The sequence below is a fragment of the Polypterus senegalus genome, chromosome 11 (genome assembly GCF_016835505.1).
Source record: "Polypterus senegalus isolate Bchr_013 chromosome 11, ASM1683550v1, whole genome shotgun sequence".
Taxonomy (NCBI): domain Eukaryota; kingdom Metazoa; phylum Chordata; class Cladistia; order Polypteriformes; family Polypteridae; genus Polypterus; species Polypterus senegalus.
Window position 1 is genome coordinate 143,921,677 of NC_053164.1, and position 17,385 is coordinate 143,939,061.

The following is a 17,385-nucleotide window of genomic DNA, read 5'->3' on the forward strand; positions in this document are numbered from 1 at the left end:
TTTACGCACAGGAAAAGAACCTGTAACTTTGCTTTGGGCATTTATTAGTACTGAGACAGGGTGGGGTCATCAGAGCTCAGATAAAAGAGCAATGCAATATTTATTAGCTTTTCTCAGTTTTCACTCTGTCAGGGTGTCAGGTATTCAAATCAACACTCCAGTAGTATCCTAGTGACACTGTGTTAAAATGTTTTGTTTTTTTCTAGCATCATTTTTTTGTTATTTTAATGGTAAGTTCAATGTAAAGTATACAGTATGTTTAAATCTATAATATCACTGAACCTCTTGCATGTTTTCTCTTTATTATCATAGAAAGTGAACCAGCCATTCATGACTATCTGCCTAACTCTAAGTCCATGAAGCTTACTGAATTATTCATTTGCTGTAAGTTCTCAAAATGTTCTGGATTTTCTATACTACATTCATTATTTGATTCCTCTGAAATGTAATGAAGTATGCTCTAAATAGTATTTTTTACAGAATTCTTTCTCAAAGCACACAAACTACAAAGTTAACTTTTAAGATATGAAACCTTGGCTGAGCAGGAAAACCTGGCTTCTCATTTCTACGCTTGCATTTATTTCTGCAATCTAAAGTCATGCACCTTTAAACGTTTTTGTCTTTCCTACTATGACAGTCTGATGAGATTAATAAAGTATCTATCTATCTATCTATCTATCTATCTATCTATCTATCTATCTATCTATCTATCTATCTATCTATCTATCTATCTATCTATCTATCTATCTATCTATCTACAACTAGATGTCAGAATTAGTGCTTATCAGATCAGAATAATTCAGATTAAAATATTATCATGATTACGTTTTCCACCTCTCTTTACCTTAGGGCATTGCACAAACTTGGAAAAATGTAAGGTCCGGCGCCTGCACAAGTGACATCATGTCACAGAAGAGACAGAAATAATATTATTGCAAAAAAGAGACTAATAATTTATCTAGGAGTTGTCAGTGTAGAAATTCATCCTAACTGCTTGTTTCACTGTGAAGTCATCAGAGCCATGGCCGTGACAGTAAGTGCTGGTGAATAAGCATGGATGGGTCTCACCAGAGCTGGTAAAGAGGCTGCCTATTTGGTGGAATATCGTAATTCTCCTGTATCTTCTTGGATCTTGCATTGGGTCTATGCAGAACTGGATTTTAAATTGTCAGCTGTAACCTAAAGGTTTAATAACAACACAGACCTCATTCAGCTATGATTCTGTAATACCATTAATGAGAAGACACTTCTCACATTTCCTATGTTCAGCCTTACTTTGCAGTTAGCTTTGGGTGTTGCCAAATGTATGGATTACGTGCATCTCTTATGGAGAAGGAATTGCAGGGTACACTAGCAAGGGATTTGTCTGTTATACCAGCATTTATATGCTTAAGTGCTGCCACCCCTGGACCACCACAGAGGAAGACTGAAACTTGGAGCACTACAAACCAAAGAAATTAAAGAAATTTGAACTCAGGAACCTAGCAAAAAGAACTGAAACCAACTTGTGCTCACCTCTGAAGAAGTGGCCTTTAATATTATAATATTATAATCACAGATAGATTTGTGCAGCCTTCTCTGATAGAAGCTCTAAGGATAACTTTCATCATTGTGAAAACTAGACTGGAATTGTTATGAGCAATTGTTATGAATGCTGCAGCTTAGATGGCCAGATTGGCTGTTTTCTTAAAGACATTTGACACAAAGAGCATTGATTGATGAATTAGACCCTCCTTGGGTATGTCAACCCAAAAGACTGCCCTCATCACGTTTTTAGCAATTGTTTTAGCATTTGCTGAAGGTGCTGCATCTGGATACTGGGTATTAAACCCTAGCAGCTACTGATGAAAGAAGGATAAAGGAAGAGGACACTGATATTATCTTCAGATACCTGGAGCTGTAGCCATGCACGGTGTTCCAAGGATACATAGATCACCAATGTCTGTAGCCAGATTATTCTATGCTTCTTTGTTTATCTTGAGGACTTCTCATGTGTTGCATGCTGGAAACACATATCCTTGTCCTGATGATCACTAATGTCTCATCACATCTTAAAATCATAGTGTCAGTATCATTGGGATCACCCGTAAGCTTCATTTCAGGGCTCTCCAAATTAAAAGTACTTCAATGGTGTTATAAACATAAGTACCTTCATGGATACATTATGTTTCACATCATACTGGATCTTTCATTTGATCAGCAGCTGTATTGTCGGTCTATGTGACAATTATAGAGTAATTCCTTGAATCATGCAGTTCTTTGACTTTGTGTTGCTCAGTTTGACCGAAATCTGTACAGGAGCAACTAGTACCCTAAACCAGGAAGGCTTAAAATATCATAGACCTCTTTTCCATGAATACCTTATCAAGTCTTTCTTCATGAAGCATTCCAAAAAGTGTGTTGTCCATGGCTTTGCAGTTTACTTTGCCACAGTTGTCCACAGAACAACCCTGTTACAGAAGAGTGATACTTAGTCCACCTGAGTGTCACATTTGCACATTTGGGTAAGATTTTTGCAATGTTAATTATTTTACCCTCACTACCAATCCTTGGAAATATGCATGCCTTGTGATGTGTGCCCTTCTTAAGTCGACTTACAGTTGGCCATTTCCAATGTTAATTAGTGGTCTGCTAGAGCCACACACTTACCCAAATCCATCCTGCCTATTGAAGCTTTTGGTAACATAGTCGTTAATTTATATATGTGGGAATTTACCACGATATATTGCTACATGTAGCTTAACATCAGTTATTGAACTATTTTAAGAATCTTTGTTAATGCTCCTTTGGCACTCAGATGTGTTTGAGACTGGTTTGCATGTATTGTTTCATATGCTATTGAGTTATGTGCTGAAGATTATTTGTTTCTTTATTTTGTAGATTCCCATTGGTTCATTATTAATAAAACTGGAGAATTGTACACCCATGCCAAGCTGGTCTCCAAGATTCTAATTTGAAAAAGGATGGAATTTAGCTGTATGAATATCTCAAAAGAGTGGTCATAACACCCACCATAAAGGTATGCATGTGACAGGAAGTTTTGGTCATTTTATAGCCAGCAAAGGAGGAAGTCACATTACTGTGACAAAGACTTCTGCATAAGATTTTAGCCATAGTACAATATAAAACTCATTCAATGAGGTTACCCATGTGCCCTCACTTTTTATATGGTTTTTGTCCTCTCTCTCTTTTACAGTGTATTTGGCTGACATGGTTTAAAGTTCATCCATCCTTATCTCTGCTATTTGAATCAATGATTGTGTTCTTAAGATCCCCTAAGATCATGGACTTGGAGTGGTAGAATCTCTTAAGTGTCACAGGGATCCTTATAGCCATGTATTTGGAAAATGTCTAAACAAATCCTGTCATTACAGTTAACATAGTAAAAAAAAAAAACCTCAGCCATATTGGGATATTTGGCCCAAATGCTTGAAATCAGGTATAGGAATTGTACACTCAAGTTAGTAATGGGTGCTAGTTGAGTCACTGGTCCTATCTAGAGCCACCATGAGGTCAATCACCAGAAAAGTGAAAGGTGACACTTTGATCTGTCTGTGTATGCACAACAACCATTAATCACTCTTAAAGACAGTGGATACAGTATTCAAATGTGCACCTTATATTGACTCAGCAATTGAGTTGTGAAACATAAACTTTCATGGGACAAATGATGTAGACACATGGACAGGCATGATTCGGAATGCAGCTTTCTTGTGATTCTTCTTCAAACCCCAAACTTCACGCACCTGAAGCAGCAGGTCACACCCTTAACACTCCTACAACCAACCAAGCAAGAGCATACAGTACATACATTGAATTGAAATTTAAGTGAAAGTTTTTATTGAGGACCAGCCAACTTGCTCAAATAGCTTATCAGTTCTTGTTCACATTGCTTTTTAAAAACAAAAATGACAGCTACATTAAATCAAACTATGAAACAGGTGGTCAAGAGTTGTTTCTTGCCCTAAGACCTGTGCTGCTAGAATGGACTTAGGCCCTAGAAGCTGACCCTGAATTGGTGGATTTGAGAATGTCATGCTATTATATAATGTGAACATTTTGTAGAAACTAAACCCATCCTAACATGTGTTATTTTTGTAAATTTCATAGCTATGTGTCCATAATTTATCTAAAAAGTGAACAGTTTTGAAAACATTTCATTTTTTGTAACAGATTACTAAAGGTGGAAGGGTGTTTAAATAGATAGAGAACAAGAGAAGGACCCATCAACAACCAAAAATGTAGACTTAAAGTGTCCCTCTGACTGTTGATGGTTTTGGGTTAGGGATCCCAGAAGGCACTGTTTCTGTAGGTCGTGCCCCAGAAGCTCTCACTCCAAGGTAGGAAAATGGCCTTTAAATTCGATTATGATGTTAAATACAAGACAATCCCTGGACCTGAAGTACTCTGGGAGTCTGTCAATCAACTATAAAAGCTGGGTCATTCTGCTTGAGCTCTGAGTCTGGTTACTACAATTGTCATGCAAGTTTCTTCTTTCGGGTCTTCCTCTCTGGTGTAGAAATTTATTATTTATGTTCTATTATTTGTTTTTGTCATTCACCCTAATTTGGACTATTCTATACTTCTATAAATTTTCCATATCACATCCTCTCTTGCTCTGTTGTATTAATTAGTTAATTAATTTCTTTTGTCAATTAACAACCTCTGCTCCTCTTTTTTCATCATTTCATCATCTGGAACCACCAAGATGGTTCTAGCCATAAGCATTGCCATAAATTGAATTTAACCTTTTTTAAACCTGTCAAGTAATCCTTTCCCATAAGCAGCCCACCTTTCAAAGAGGATTAGAGAAGAAGTTAAGTGTAAGTCATGAGTGGGTCAGAGGCAGCAAAGTCCTAACAAATGTTGATGTAGCTGCTCAGCAGATAAACTGATCTATAATTTATCACATTTAGAATAAGTGTGGACAATTACTTTCTGTTAAGGCATTATGAACACATCATTGGAAAGAAATGAAAGCAGCCATAATTGGTAGCTATAAAAATTACTTATTGGATTGAAGAACAGAAAAGGGTGGATGGACAAAGGCAGCCAAGTGCATTCTTTAAGCTGTAATTAAGGACATGCATTAGCGAAATGCAAGCAACAAAAAAGTACAGTATTTCTAACTACTGGGACTAAAATGCTGCCACATTTGGGTCAAATTCTTAACTTATTGGTATGGAAAATGAATAAATAGGTGAATGCAACAAAAGTTGTACAGTTATGATTAAAATGAAATCCAAATCCACATGCTTGTGTGCTGAGGGCTCAATGACATGGCCATGCTGCTGTTTTACACTTCTTTGACAGTCAGGTTTTGGAAGTCAGGCTCCCTGCAGCACATCTTCATCATCAGGCGCTAATACTGTTTCTTAGTAACAGCCGACCATTAAACTGTTGTTCATCCTTATTAAAAGGCTCCTGAAAGAAACAAAAAAAGGTTAGAGAGCAGGGGCCTCATGTATAAACGGTGCGTATGCACAGAAATGTTGCATAAGAACTTTTCCACGTTCAAATAGCGATGTATAAAACCTACACTTGACGTAAAGCCACGCACTTTTCTACGGTACCTCATACCCTGTCGTACGCAAGTTCTCCGCTCTGTTTTGCAGACTGGCGGCACCCAGCGTCAAAGCAATGCTACTGTTCCTGTTTGGTTACACCTTATTTTCCTGACGTGGCTTTATAAATACACTGAAACTAACCTCATATTGTTTATTAGTGTAACGCATCTGATTGTAATTAACTTGTAACAATATAATGGTCCAGGGAATAGCCATAGTATTCCATATACCATAACTGCTTTAGTGTTGTTACTCTCACTGCTCTCACTCTCACTTCTTCTTCTTTCAGCTCCTCCTGTTAGGAGTTGCCACAGCGGATCCTCTTTTTCCATATTACTCTCACTGCTCCACTCAGAGTATTTATATCACTGTATCTGAGTGTGAATCACAGCAGCAGCTGATCGGAAAGAGAATTATCGGTATACAGCTTTAAGAACACGCTGTCTCAGCCACGGCAAAACGTTTCAAAGCCTTTCCTGTACGGGCCTTGCGGTTCAGAAACAGTTTCATCCCAAGAACTATAAACGCACTCAATCAATTGCTCCTTGTAGAACTGTTTGTACTTATAAGTACAATCATCTCACTGTAAACTTGCACTACAGTTATAATATCGCACAACCTGAGCCACTTTATAAAGCGCATATTTACATATGATGACGATATCATTTTTAAGGTGAAATGCAGCAAAATATGTTTATTATATTATACAGATAAAACTTTAACTTCATTTAAATAATCTATATTCTTCACTGGGAGTGTCGTGAATGATAGAATAATTAAACATGTACTACGAAGATATTTCAATGTTCCTTAAACGTTTTGAAGAATCGGCGCTCTAAGCTTACAGATGGCTTAACTTCTATTACAGAGCTGATTGTGTGGTGATTGGGTATTTGGGGAAAGAAAAGTGGCGGCTACGCCAATATATATCTATAATAATAAAAGGCAAAGCCCTCACTGACTGACTGACTCACTGACTCACTCACTCACTCACTGACTCATCACTAATTCTCCAACTTCCCATGTAGGTAGAAGGCTGAAATTTGGCAGGCTTATTCCTTACAGCTTACTTACAAAAGTTAAGCAGGTTTCATTTCGAAATTCTACACGTAACGGTCGTAACGGTCATAACGGTCAACAACGTCCGCCATGTTGAACTTTCTTATTTATGGCCCCATCTTCACGAAATTTGGAAGGTGGCTTCCCTGCACTAACCAAAACCGATGTACATACTTATTTCGGTGGTATGACGCCACTGTCGGCCGGCATATTGAATTTTCCAAACGTCAATAATTCTCCATCTTCCCGTGTAGGTAGAAGGCTGAAATTTGGCAGGCCCATTCCTTACAGCTTACTTACAAAAGTTAAGCGGTTTCATTTTAAAATTCTATGCGTAACGGTCATAACGGTCAACAACGTCCGCCATATTGAACTTTCTTATTCATGGCCCCATCTTCACGAAATTTGGTAGGCGGCTTCCTTGCGCTAACCGAAACCAATGTACATACTTATTTCAGTGGTATGACGCCACTGTCAGCCGCCATATTGAACTTTCCAACGTCACTAATTCTCCAACTTCCCATGTAGGTAGAAGGCTGAAATTTTGTACTTATTTCGGTGATATGATGCCACTGTCGGCCGCCATATTGAACTTTTAACGGAAACCGATATCCATACTTATTTCGTTGGTATGACACCACTGTCGGCCGCCATATTGAACTTTCCAACATCACTAATTCTCCAACTTCCCGTGTAGGTAGAAGGCTGAAATTTGGCAGGCTCATTCCTTACAGCTTACTTACAAAAGTCAAGCAGGTTTCATTTCGAAATTCCACGCATAATGGTCATAACGGTCAGCAACGTCCACCATGTTGAACTTTCTTATTTATGGCCCCATCTTCTCGAAATTTGGTAGGCGGCTTCCCTGAACTAACCGAAACCAATGTACGCACTTGTTTCGGTGGTATGATGCCACTGTCGGCCGCCAGTCTTTGTTACTTATGGGCCCATCTTCAAGAAATTCGGTACACAGGTTCCCAACGCTAACTTAATCCTACTTATGTACATATATACGTCCATAGCCTGCACCTCAGTCACCGTGTGAGGTGGCATTGGGTCCCCCATCCCAACGCCTCCCACATTGTTGGCTGCCTGCCTGTATAAGGCCGTCCGTCGCTCCGGTCTCTACATTCCCTTCCTTGCTTCGCCACGGTATTCACGTCTCCCTACTGATAACTACAGCCTTTTTGTTTAATCCACGGCTTCTCCGCTGTTTTATCGTGTGTTTATTACAATTATAGTTATTGTGTAGGTATTTTAGACTTACTTTACATTGCTCAGGTACCCATTTCCTTTATCGTTCCATCCCCCATTACCATGTCTATCGAGATGATCACTATCAATCAAAGAACTGTCACTTACGAAGTGGTTTCCATGCCCGGAGATACCACCTACCTTTTCCATTCTCTTTGTTACATATTGCATGGCCATATCAGGCTCACTCTTGATATCCGGAGGAACATTCTGTCTTATGTATTGAATGACTGGGACAGGTTCAAGGTGTGGACTGATGACGGTACAGGAGATAATTATACTGCACAGGAGCACTAGAAGAGTGAAATGCTTAAGCCCTTCACCTATAGTTCTGCATGTGAGTTGATGGCTGCCGCTGAATTGTTCGGTTGTCGCTTTCAAGTGTACCGAAATGGCCAAATATTTTACACCTTTCGAAACCGCCAATGCCTCTTAAACATCTTAGTTTGACAGGTGATGATTTCAGTAGTGGACACTTTGATGTTTATGAATGTTTAAACTCTCAAAAGCTGGATGTGATTTTATCGATGAAACCGGTTGTGTGCTTACAACGCTTGATAGATGCCGAATGTCTCTTCAACACAAGTCCTACAAATACTGTCGTAATTGAAACAAACCATGAAACTCAAACCGATTCTGACAGCAGCAATCCAAGCTGTGAGATTTGAGACAAGATTACTGTTCACATGGCCAACTGTAAGTTACATGCTCAAGAGTAAGCTCAGCACACAGCTTGGTCATGTTACAACCGGAGCGCCGAACTGACAACATGGTATACAAAGAGATCCTAAACAAATAATTATTGGCATATTTTCCCTCATTTCAAAAAGGTTTAATTTTCTTCTTAATAAAAATTTTAATGCAGTACTTCGCCGCTGCGAAGCGCGGGTATTTTGCTAGTTGAATATAAAACAGAAAGAGAAAATAACAACACAGCTAAAAACGCAGCGACAAATTTCGGCAAAAGTTAAATGCTTGTGTCATGAGCACGAGGCGGCTATGCAGTGTCTGCAATGGACGTGGCCATCCACCGTGCATAAGCTACATTACTGACATTGGCGGCTTAAGGAGCCACCGATTCTTCCTCTGCCCAGTGCCACCACAAGCCTAGAACCGCCCCTGAGTACTGCTGCAATAAATTATTTCATCGAAGGTCGCACACAATCACTGCGCCATGAAACCCATGTTTAATAACGTGCTTTAACTCCTATCATCATAAAAATTATATCACGTATACATTTCAGTATTTTAGTTATTCAGAGAGCTGTAATATCACGAATGTAATGGATTCTGTGTCCAGTTTGAGGAAGAGAGCCGGTTTAAGAAGCAAGTAGTGATTCACACACATAGGCACATAGAAGATCAAATACAAAACAAAGCATTTAACGTGCTACTTTAATTACGATGTGATTTGAGAAACTGGTTAATTAAATGATTTTAAGATGAAGTTTATGGTGTTCTACTTTAATGACAAAATAAACTACGTGATTAAAGTGGAAATGTCGAGATTGAAGTTGACATTTCGTGCTTTTTCCCCACTGTGTGCCTTTTTTTCTCTGTACCCTAATAAGCTTTCATATGACACTCAGACATTGGGCTACAACTTTTCACGGCAACTTTGATATGTGACTTCTTTTTTTATTTCCGGCACTGTGCGATTTTGTGAACGTAAGCTTTCAAGTTTCTCCAACACGCTTTGTCACTCGATCAACTTCCTTTTGTTGATTATACCACGATTTATTTGAACAAATAGTATGTTTTTCCTTTGCCTCCACTTGGTATTCGCTGAAATTCTTATATTTTCCCCCGTGCTTTTCCCATTGTCTTTTCACAGAAGGCTGAGCTTAAGGGCGATTTATATTCATTTGCATATTCAAAGAGGCGTAATTCTGGGAGGATTTGGGGCGTTACATAAAGCGCGTGCAGAGCGTTACTTTTCACGCTGACCGGGATTTATGTAGCGGAAGAACGTGGAAGTTGGAGTACGCACAGATTCCTGCATCTGGATTTTTCTGTGCGTAAGCACATTTCGGCTTTTGTATTTACGCCATGTTATAGTGCGAGTTCTACGCACGGCGTTATACATGAGGCCCCAGGTGTACAAATACAAGCACAGGCTTTATGAATAACTGGCATGATTTTTGGGAAAGGCGTGGATTTTTCAAGAGAGATAGTCTTCATCCTAACAGTAGGGGATCTTTTGTTTTACTCTAAAATATGGCAGCAAAACTGCCGGGCTGACTGATCAGAGGACCATCCAGGCTGCAGCCTTGTGATTGTAAATCACAGGATGTTGTTTATTCCACATGATGCTATCCTGTATCTGCTACCCAGAATCCCTGTTGTGGGGCATCTTGTAAATTTAGTCTTGGTGGAAAATCCAAAATCACTTGATAATTAAATAAAAGACCACAATTGACTCAGAGGTAAAATTACATTCTCCACTAGGGGTACCTGTGTTAGTAATTTAATTCAAAATAAAACAATAACCAGTAAAGAGTCATCCTTTTGGAAATAAAGCTGCTTGGTAAATGATATTATATTAAGTGCAAAATATGTTTTGTGTCTTAGTAAATTTGGCACTATACCCTTAGCTGTGGCATCACCAAATGATGATACCTTTTTTCATAAATCAAGAAATACTGGTTGAGGTGGTGGCCTTGGAATAATTCTGTGTGAAGAACTAGAAATTAATTCCAACAATTTACGGTGAGTTTATATCCTTTGTGCCACTTGTATTAGTTATTAAAACAGATTTCAGCGCAATTGTGGTATTCGTCTACAGGTCACCAGGGCCATGTTCATTGTTCATTAATAAATGACAGCCTTTTATCCAAATTATGATCAAGCATGTTGATTATTTTAATATATACTCTGATGTGGAAACTGACACTTTTAGCAAATGTTTTATTTATTTCTTGAACTAAGTAGGCTTTTGCCAGATTGTCAATGGCCCAACTCATAGTCATAACCACACATTTCATCTACTTATTACTTATAGAGTTGAGATTCAACATTTAAATATTAGTCAATTAAACTATTTCTGATCAATACTTAATTTCATTTGATTTGGTTTTGCCCTTACCAATATACTCTCAGACTAAACCAAGGATAATGCAACATTTAAATTAAACTCGGCATCAGAATTTGAAGATACTTTGAGAAACTCGAGCATAATTGTGGAAAACAATTTAGATCAGGTAACATTAAATTATAACGTGACTTTGAAAGAGGCCTTGAATGCTGTAGCTCCCATTAAAATAAAAGTAATTAAAGTGCATAGAAACTCTCTCTGGTCTAATAAGAGTACTGGAGCTCTTAATCTTGAATGTCAAAAAATGGAGAGTAGATGGAAAGCAACAAAAGCACGGTTCTTCCAAAATGAATGGACAGACAGTGTTAAAAATTATAAAAAAGCTCTCTTTATGTCCCCTTGGACAACCGTTCTAGATTAACAGATTCGTCCTTGTATTCAGTTTAGAACAGTGGCCAATCTAACAAACAGGAGTTTGAAACTACAATCCATATTACCAGCAGACATTAACAGTGCAGACTTTATGAACTTCTTTGATGAGAAAATTGAGAGTAGACCTCAGTATCACCTCACAAACTTAATACTTTTAACAAACGCAGTCTCACCTGGCACACACCACTTAAATAATTTTAATTTGGTAACAAAACAGAAAGTCATCACTTTAATTTCTAAAATGGAACTTCCTAGTTGTTCCCTAGACCCATGTTGTTCACCAAACTCACTTTGTAAAGGTATTTGTAATGATATCCAGTTCCTCAAAATGTGTTTTTGACTATTATGAAAGTCTCCACACCAATAAAGGCACTTAATGACCACACACACATAATGGGAGAGAAGACACAGAGTCAGTAAGACAGGAAGAGAGAGGGAAATGGGTGCAGATGGAAAGACAGTTTCAGTTAGACCCCCAACAGCACAGCTATACTTTATTGTTGTTCTTGTTTATTTATCTATCCTTTTCACGAACAAACGTGTTTTATAAGTCTTTGTGCTGCTGACAGTATTTTTATTCTGTAATCTTCTCTCTATATACAAAATCCTAAGCCAAAAAGTGTAACCATTTTATGTGATGTTTTTATGTCACTCTTTAAATCAGCTTATTATAAAACCAACGTATATAAGTTTGGTATCATTCTTTTCAGAATTTATCGAACTTTAATGTGATGTTGTTAGATTTTCAGATTCTTATTCCGTTTTTAAATTATAAACTAAAAAATATTAAAAACTCACGTCCTGTGAGATGAGACTTTGTGCCAAAAGATTTAACCATGCCTGGCACCGGAAATTAAAGACAAAGAGTAGGACAGCTGCTATACAGGCACCACACAAGATGCAGATCACGCAGCACGGTTGCAGCAATCCAGCAGCTGATCGAGCAAAGTGGAGGTAAAAAATAAAACTGTATTTGTTTCCCAATGTATCACCATTTAAAAGGGGGTTTTGGAGGAGTGACCGAGTCTCCTAGAGGAGCCTTCAGCACCCCTCTTCACAGCAGCAGAGACGTGAAGTGGCTGGCATGTAGTGCATGAGCGAAGCAAGCAGGGGGGCAAACCCTCTAGTATATATATAGGAAAATACTTCTATCTAAAGTAATTTTCTTTTTATGTTTAATATTACAAAACACTGTATATTTAATTAAAATAAACAGTGGATTATTCCTGCAGAAAAATCTCACCTAATTATTTATTTTAAAACTGAAAATGGGTGTTATGATGGCATAGTAGTTAACACAGCTACTAAGTTTTAAATTCCAGCATCATCACTGTCTGTGTGGACTGCCAAAATTGTTTTCATATCCTTACGAGCTTTCTTCTGGTACTTCATTTTAATACCAGGTTCAAAAGAATTGATAGCTGGGTTCATTGGTGCTTCTAAATAAGAATGGTATGAAATGACAGGGTGTGCACAAATGTATCTTTTAATAAACTAGAATTTCATTCTCAGCTCATCACTGCCTTGCATCCAAGACTACCAGGTTGGGCATCTGCAACCTATTATCCTGTAGTGTTTTGAGTTTTTAGGTAAGAAAGATAGATGTTTCAAGGTATGCTAGTCGTACTCACTAATCATGGCGCCAGAGAGTGAAGACATGTTGCACGTTGATTAGCACACGTAAGTAAAAATGTAATTGGACAGTGTATTCAAGAAAATAAGGACGCTATAAACCTGCAATAGGAAAATCAGAAAACAAACTGATGGATGCTACTGAAAAAAGCATTGTTGGAAAGAAATAAGCACTCATCTTCCGTATATTTCAAGATTATAAATGCATTACCACCCCTGCGTCATTTGATAACGTGTCATCCACTGTAAGTGTGGTTATCCTGAAGGAAGGAAGGAAGGAAGGAAAGAAAAAAGTTGAAAAACTGCAAAGGTTATATATTTCAAGAAGATACTAATAATTTGATACAAGAACAAATAGTATTCTATTCTCTTTTGTTTAATTTCTTGAAAATTTCCATGGTAATACCACAATTGTGTGTAATCCCTGCAATTAAAAAAAAGAAGAAGCAAAAAAATGTGCAGGACTAAATGGAATGAGCATGTGTTGCCAAAATGTTTTTACCCTCCAGGATGGTTCAGTATCAACAAGAGCCGGCTCATGTGCACTAAATGTATTAACATTCCAAACTGTATAGAAACATAAAGGAGCAGACATCATGGAATAACATTATATCCTAAAATGAGCAGAGCTACCGCTGCCAGAAAGGTGAGTGAGTCAATCAGTCATCTGTTTTCTTTTAGGTTATCATTTCTGTAGGATGACATTTAACTGTGTGTCAATAAAGATAAAAACCTTAAGCATTCCTCCTTCACCAAGAAAATTTAAATAAAAAAGGCAAGGCAGCATTAACAGATCATGGCAAATGTCAAAATTAACCGCAATATTTCAACACTAAGTGGGGCACTTTACCCTTTGCATGTAATTATAAAGTGGCTGCTCTGACAGTGTCAGGAACTAAGAATAAAAGGAATAAAGCAGCTACATAATGGGGTTATAATTAAAAAAAAAATCAAGGAAGGCTTCATAAATAGGGAAATTTTTAAAAATGCACAAAAACAGACAGACACCAAACGAGTGACCTTAATTACTGCCTTTTAGTCTGAGGCCGTAGCGTGAGTGCTTCAGCTTATTCACTTTATTTCACTTTCAATCCTCCATTGTTTCTTACTCAGTCTCCTATATACTGCACGACCTTCATAACACCAGAAAACTCGTACTTCCACATCAAGCTCAAAGTTTAAATATCAGTCCCCCTGCTTAAGCAAACGCTTTAACATCTAAAGTATGGTATGCCAAATTTTTAAGCAATGTAGATTAAAGTCACTTTTGGGGCTCCAAAGCTTAAGCTTCATTAGTTTGATTGTAGATTCGCACCTACTGCCAAAATGTTAAAGTGATCTACAAGGAAATAGTCATAAACAACTATGTGAGGTACCAAGATCTTAAGAAACATGGCACTTTCAATTAATCTTATTCACCATAGTATGAGGGCTGGCACTAGAAAAATCAAGGACTTCAAAGCTAACTTCATTCACAGCAGGAAAATTCTCACCCATTCATAAACTAGACATGAATGAACAGCAAGTGCTTCTCTCCAGGGGCCTCATGTATAACGCCGTGCGTAGAACTCGCACTATAACATGGCGTAAGCACAAAAGCCGAAATGTGCTTACGCACAGAAAAATCCAGATGCAGGAATCTGTGCGTACTCCAGCTTCCACGTTCTTCCGCTACATAAATCCCGATCAGCGTGAAAAGTAACGCTCGTGCACGCGCTTTATGTAACGCCCCAACTCCTCCCAGAATTCCGCCTCTTTGAACATGCAAATGAATATAAATCGCCCTTAAGCTCAGCCTTCTGTGAAAAGACAATGGGAAAATATAAGAATTTCAGCGAATACCAAGTGGAGGCAAAGGAAAAACATACTATTTGTTCAAATAAACCGTGGTATAATCAACAAAAGGAAGTTGATCGAGTGACATAGCGTGTTGGAGAAACTTGAAAGCTCATGTTCACAAAATCGCACAGTGCCGGAAATAAAAAAGAAGTCACATATTAAAGGCGTGAAAAAGCAAGTTGTAGCCCACTGTCTGAGTGTCATATTATAGCTTATTAGGGTACAGAGGAAAAAAGGCACACAGTGGGGAAAAAGCACGAAATGTCAACTTCAATCTCGACATTTCCACTTTAATCACGTAGTTTATTTTGTCATTAAAGTAGAACAGCATAAACTTCATCTTAAAATCGTTTATTTAACCAGTTTCTCAAATCACATCGTAATTAAAGTAGCACGTTAAATGCTTTGTTTTGTATTTGATCTTTTCCTCTATGTGTGTGAATCACTATTTGCTTCCGCTTTCTCTTCCTCCAACTGGACACAGAATCCATTACATTCGTGATATTACAGCTCTCTGAATAACTAAAATACTGAGATGTATACGTGATATCATTTTTATGATGATAGGAGTTAAAACACGTTATTAACCATGGGTTTCACTTCGATGAAATAATTTATTGCAGCAGTACTCAGGGGCGGCTCTAGGCTTGTGGTGGCACTGGGCAGAGGAAGAATAGGTGGCTCTTTCGCCCGCCAATGTCAGTAAGGTAGCTTATGCACAGTGGATGGCCACGTTCGTTACAGACACTGCATAGCCGCCTCGTGCTCATGACACAAGCATTTAACTTTTGCCGAAATTTGTCGCTACGTTTTTAGCTGTATTGTTATTTTCTCTTTCTGTTTTATATTCAATATATATTGGCGTAGCCGTCACTGCAGTCCTTGCTTTTCTTTCCCCAAGTAACCGATCGCCATACAATCAGCTCTGTAATAGAAGTTAAGCCATCTGTAAGCTTAGCGCCAATTCTTTAAAACGTTTAAAGAACATCGAAATATCTTTGTAGTACATGTTTAATTATTCCATCCTTCACGACACTCCCAGTGAAGAATATAGATTATTTAAATGAAGTTAAAGTTTTATCTTAATAAACATATTTTGCTGCATTTCACCTTAAAAATGATATCGTCATCATATGTAAATACGCGCTTTATAAAGTGGCTCAGGTTGTGCGATATTATAACTGTAGTGCAAGTTTACAGTGGGGTGATTGTACTTATAAGTACAAACCGTTCTACAAGGAGCAATAGATTGAGTGCGTTTATAGTTCTTGGGATTAAACTGTTTCTGAACCGCGAGGTCCGTACAGGAAAGGCTTTAAAACATTTTGCAGTGGCTGAGACAGCGTGTCCTTGAAGCTGTATACCGATAATTCTCTTTCCGATCAGCTGCTGCTGTGATTCACACTCAAATACAGTGATATAAATACTCCGAGTGGTGCAGTGAGAGTTATATGGAAAAAGATGATCCACTGTGGCAACCCCTTACGGGAGGAGCTGAAAGAAGAAGAAGAAGAAGTGAGAGTAACAACACTAAAGCAGTTATGGTATTTGGAATACTATGGCTATTCCCGGGACCATTTTATTGTTACAAGTTAATTACAATCAGATGCGTTACACTAATAAACAATATGCGGTCAGTTTCAGTGTATTTATAAAACTGCGTCAGGAAAATAATGAGTAATCACACAGGAACAGTAGCATTGCTTTGACGCTGGGTGCCGCCAGTCTGCAAAACCGAGCGGAGAACTTGCGTACGACAAGGTATGAGGTACCGTGGAAAAGTGCGTGGCTTTACGCCAAGTGTAGGTTTTATACATCGCGATTTGAACGTGGAAAAGTTCTTACGCAACATTTCTGTGCGTACGCACCGTTTATACATGAGGCCCCAGGTTATTGGTTAAGCACAATAAAGTCATCAGTGGCGTGGAAGTATTAGAAAAATGGGTTATTGACATTTTATTGGCTCTTACTAGTAATAAATCAGTCTTACTAAAATGATAAATGTTGATGTGCCTGTCTGTGAGTCTGTCTTGTTGCTGTGTCTCTGTCATTGCAAAAATTGACACATCACATTATTAGTGATAAAATTTATTTAATTTGTCATTCCAATAGGCGGTGCATCACAAAACATTAACACTGCTTTTAGTAATCCCATTCCAAATGGCATATAACAGACACGGCACTGCAAATGTTAACGCTGATGTCTGTGCTGATAGTGTTCTGAGACTGGTAGAACAGCTAGTCAATGAATAATGTTATTATATATGTTAGTTTCAACTGCTGCACATCATGTTCATGTCTGGTCAGAGAGTATTCATACTTGTATGACCGATGGTGTCATTTAAGATGATCATGAATCCATAGCTATCGATGAATTAACAGACGTGGTGCAAACTTGAGTTTATGTCTGATATTTTGATAGGACAAAATTCAGAGACAAAAAACAGAAACCTGCTGCTTATTCTCTAACTAGTACTTTTGAGCCATTTGTGCCTCTTGTTTTATAATTGAAGCAGCATATGTGGAGTTATTATTTATCACTTTGAGAACTGTAAGTTACAGACTCTG

At 38.1% G+C, this 17,385-nt stretch overlaps 1 protein-coding gene across 1 annotated transcript in view; it reads right to left on the reverse strand.

The window, feature by feature from the left end:
* Window positions 1–3,817: 3,817 nt before the first annotated feature.
* LOC120539561 (small integral membrane protein 29-like) overlaps window positions 3,818–17,385 on the reverse strand; it is an 84,457-nt gene continuing 70,889 nt past the window's right edge. The window contains exon 5 of the mRNA XM_039769743.1: window positions 3,818–5,424. Coding sequence (XP_039625677.1) covers window positions 5,356–5,424 — 69 coding nt within the window. The 3' untranslated portion in view covers window positions 3,818–5,355. The remainder of the gene's footprint in view (window positions 5,425–17,385) is intronic.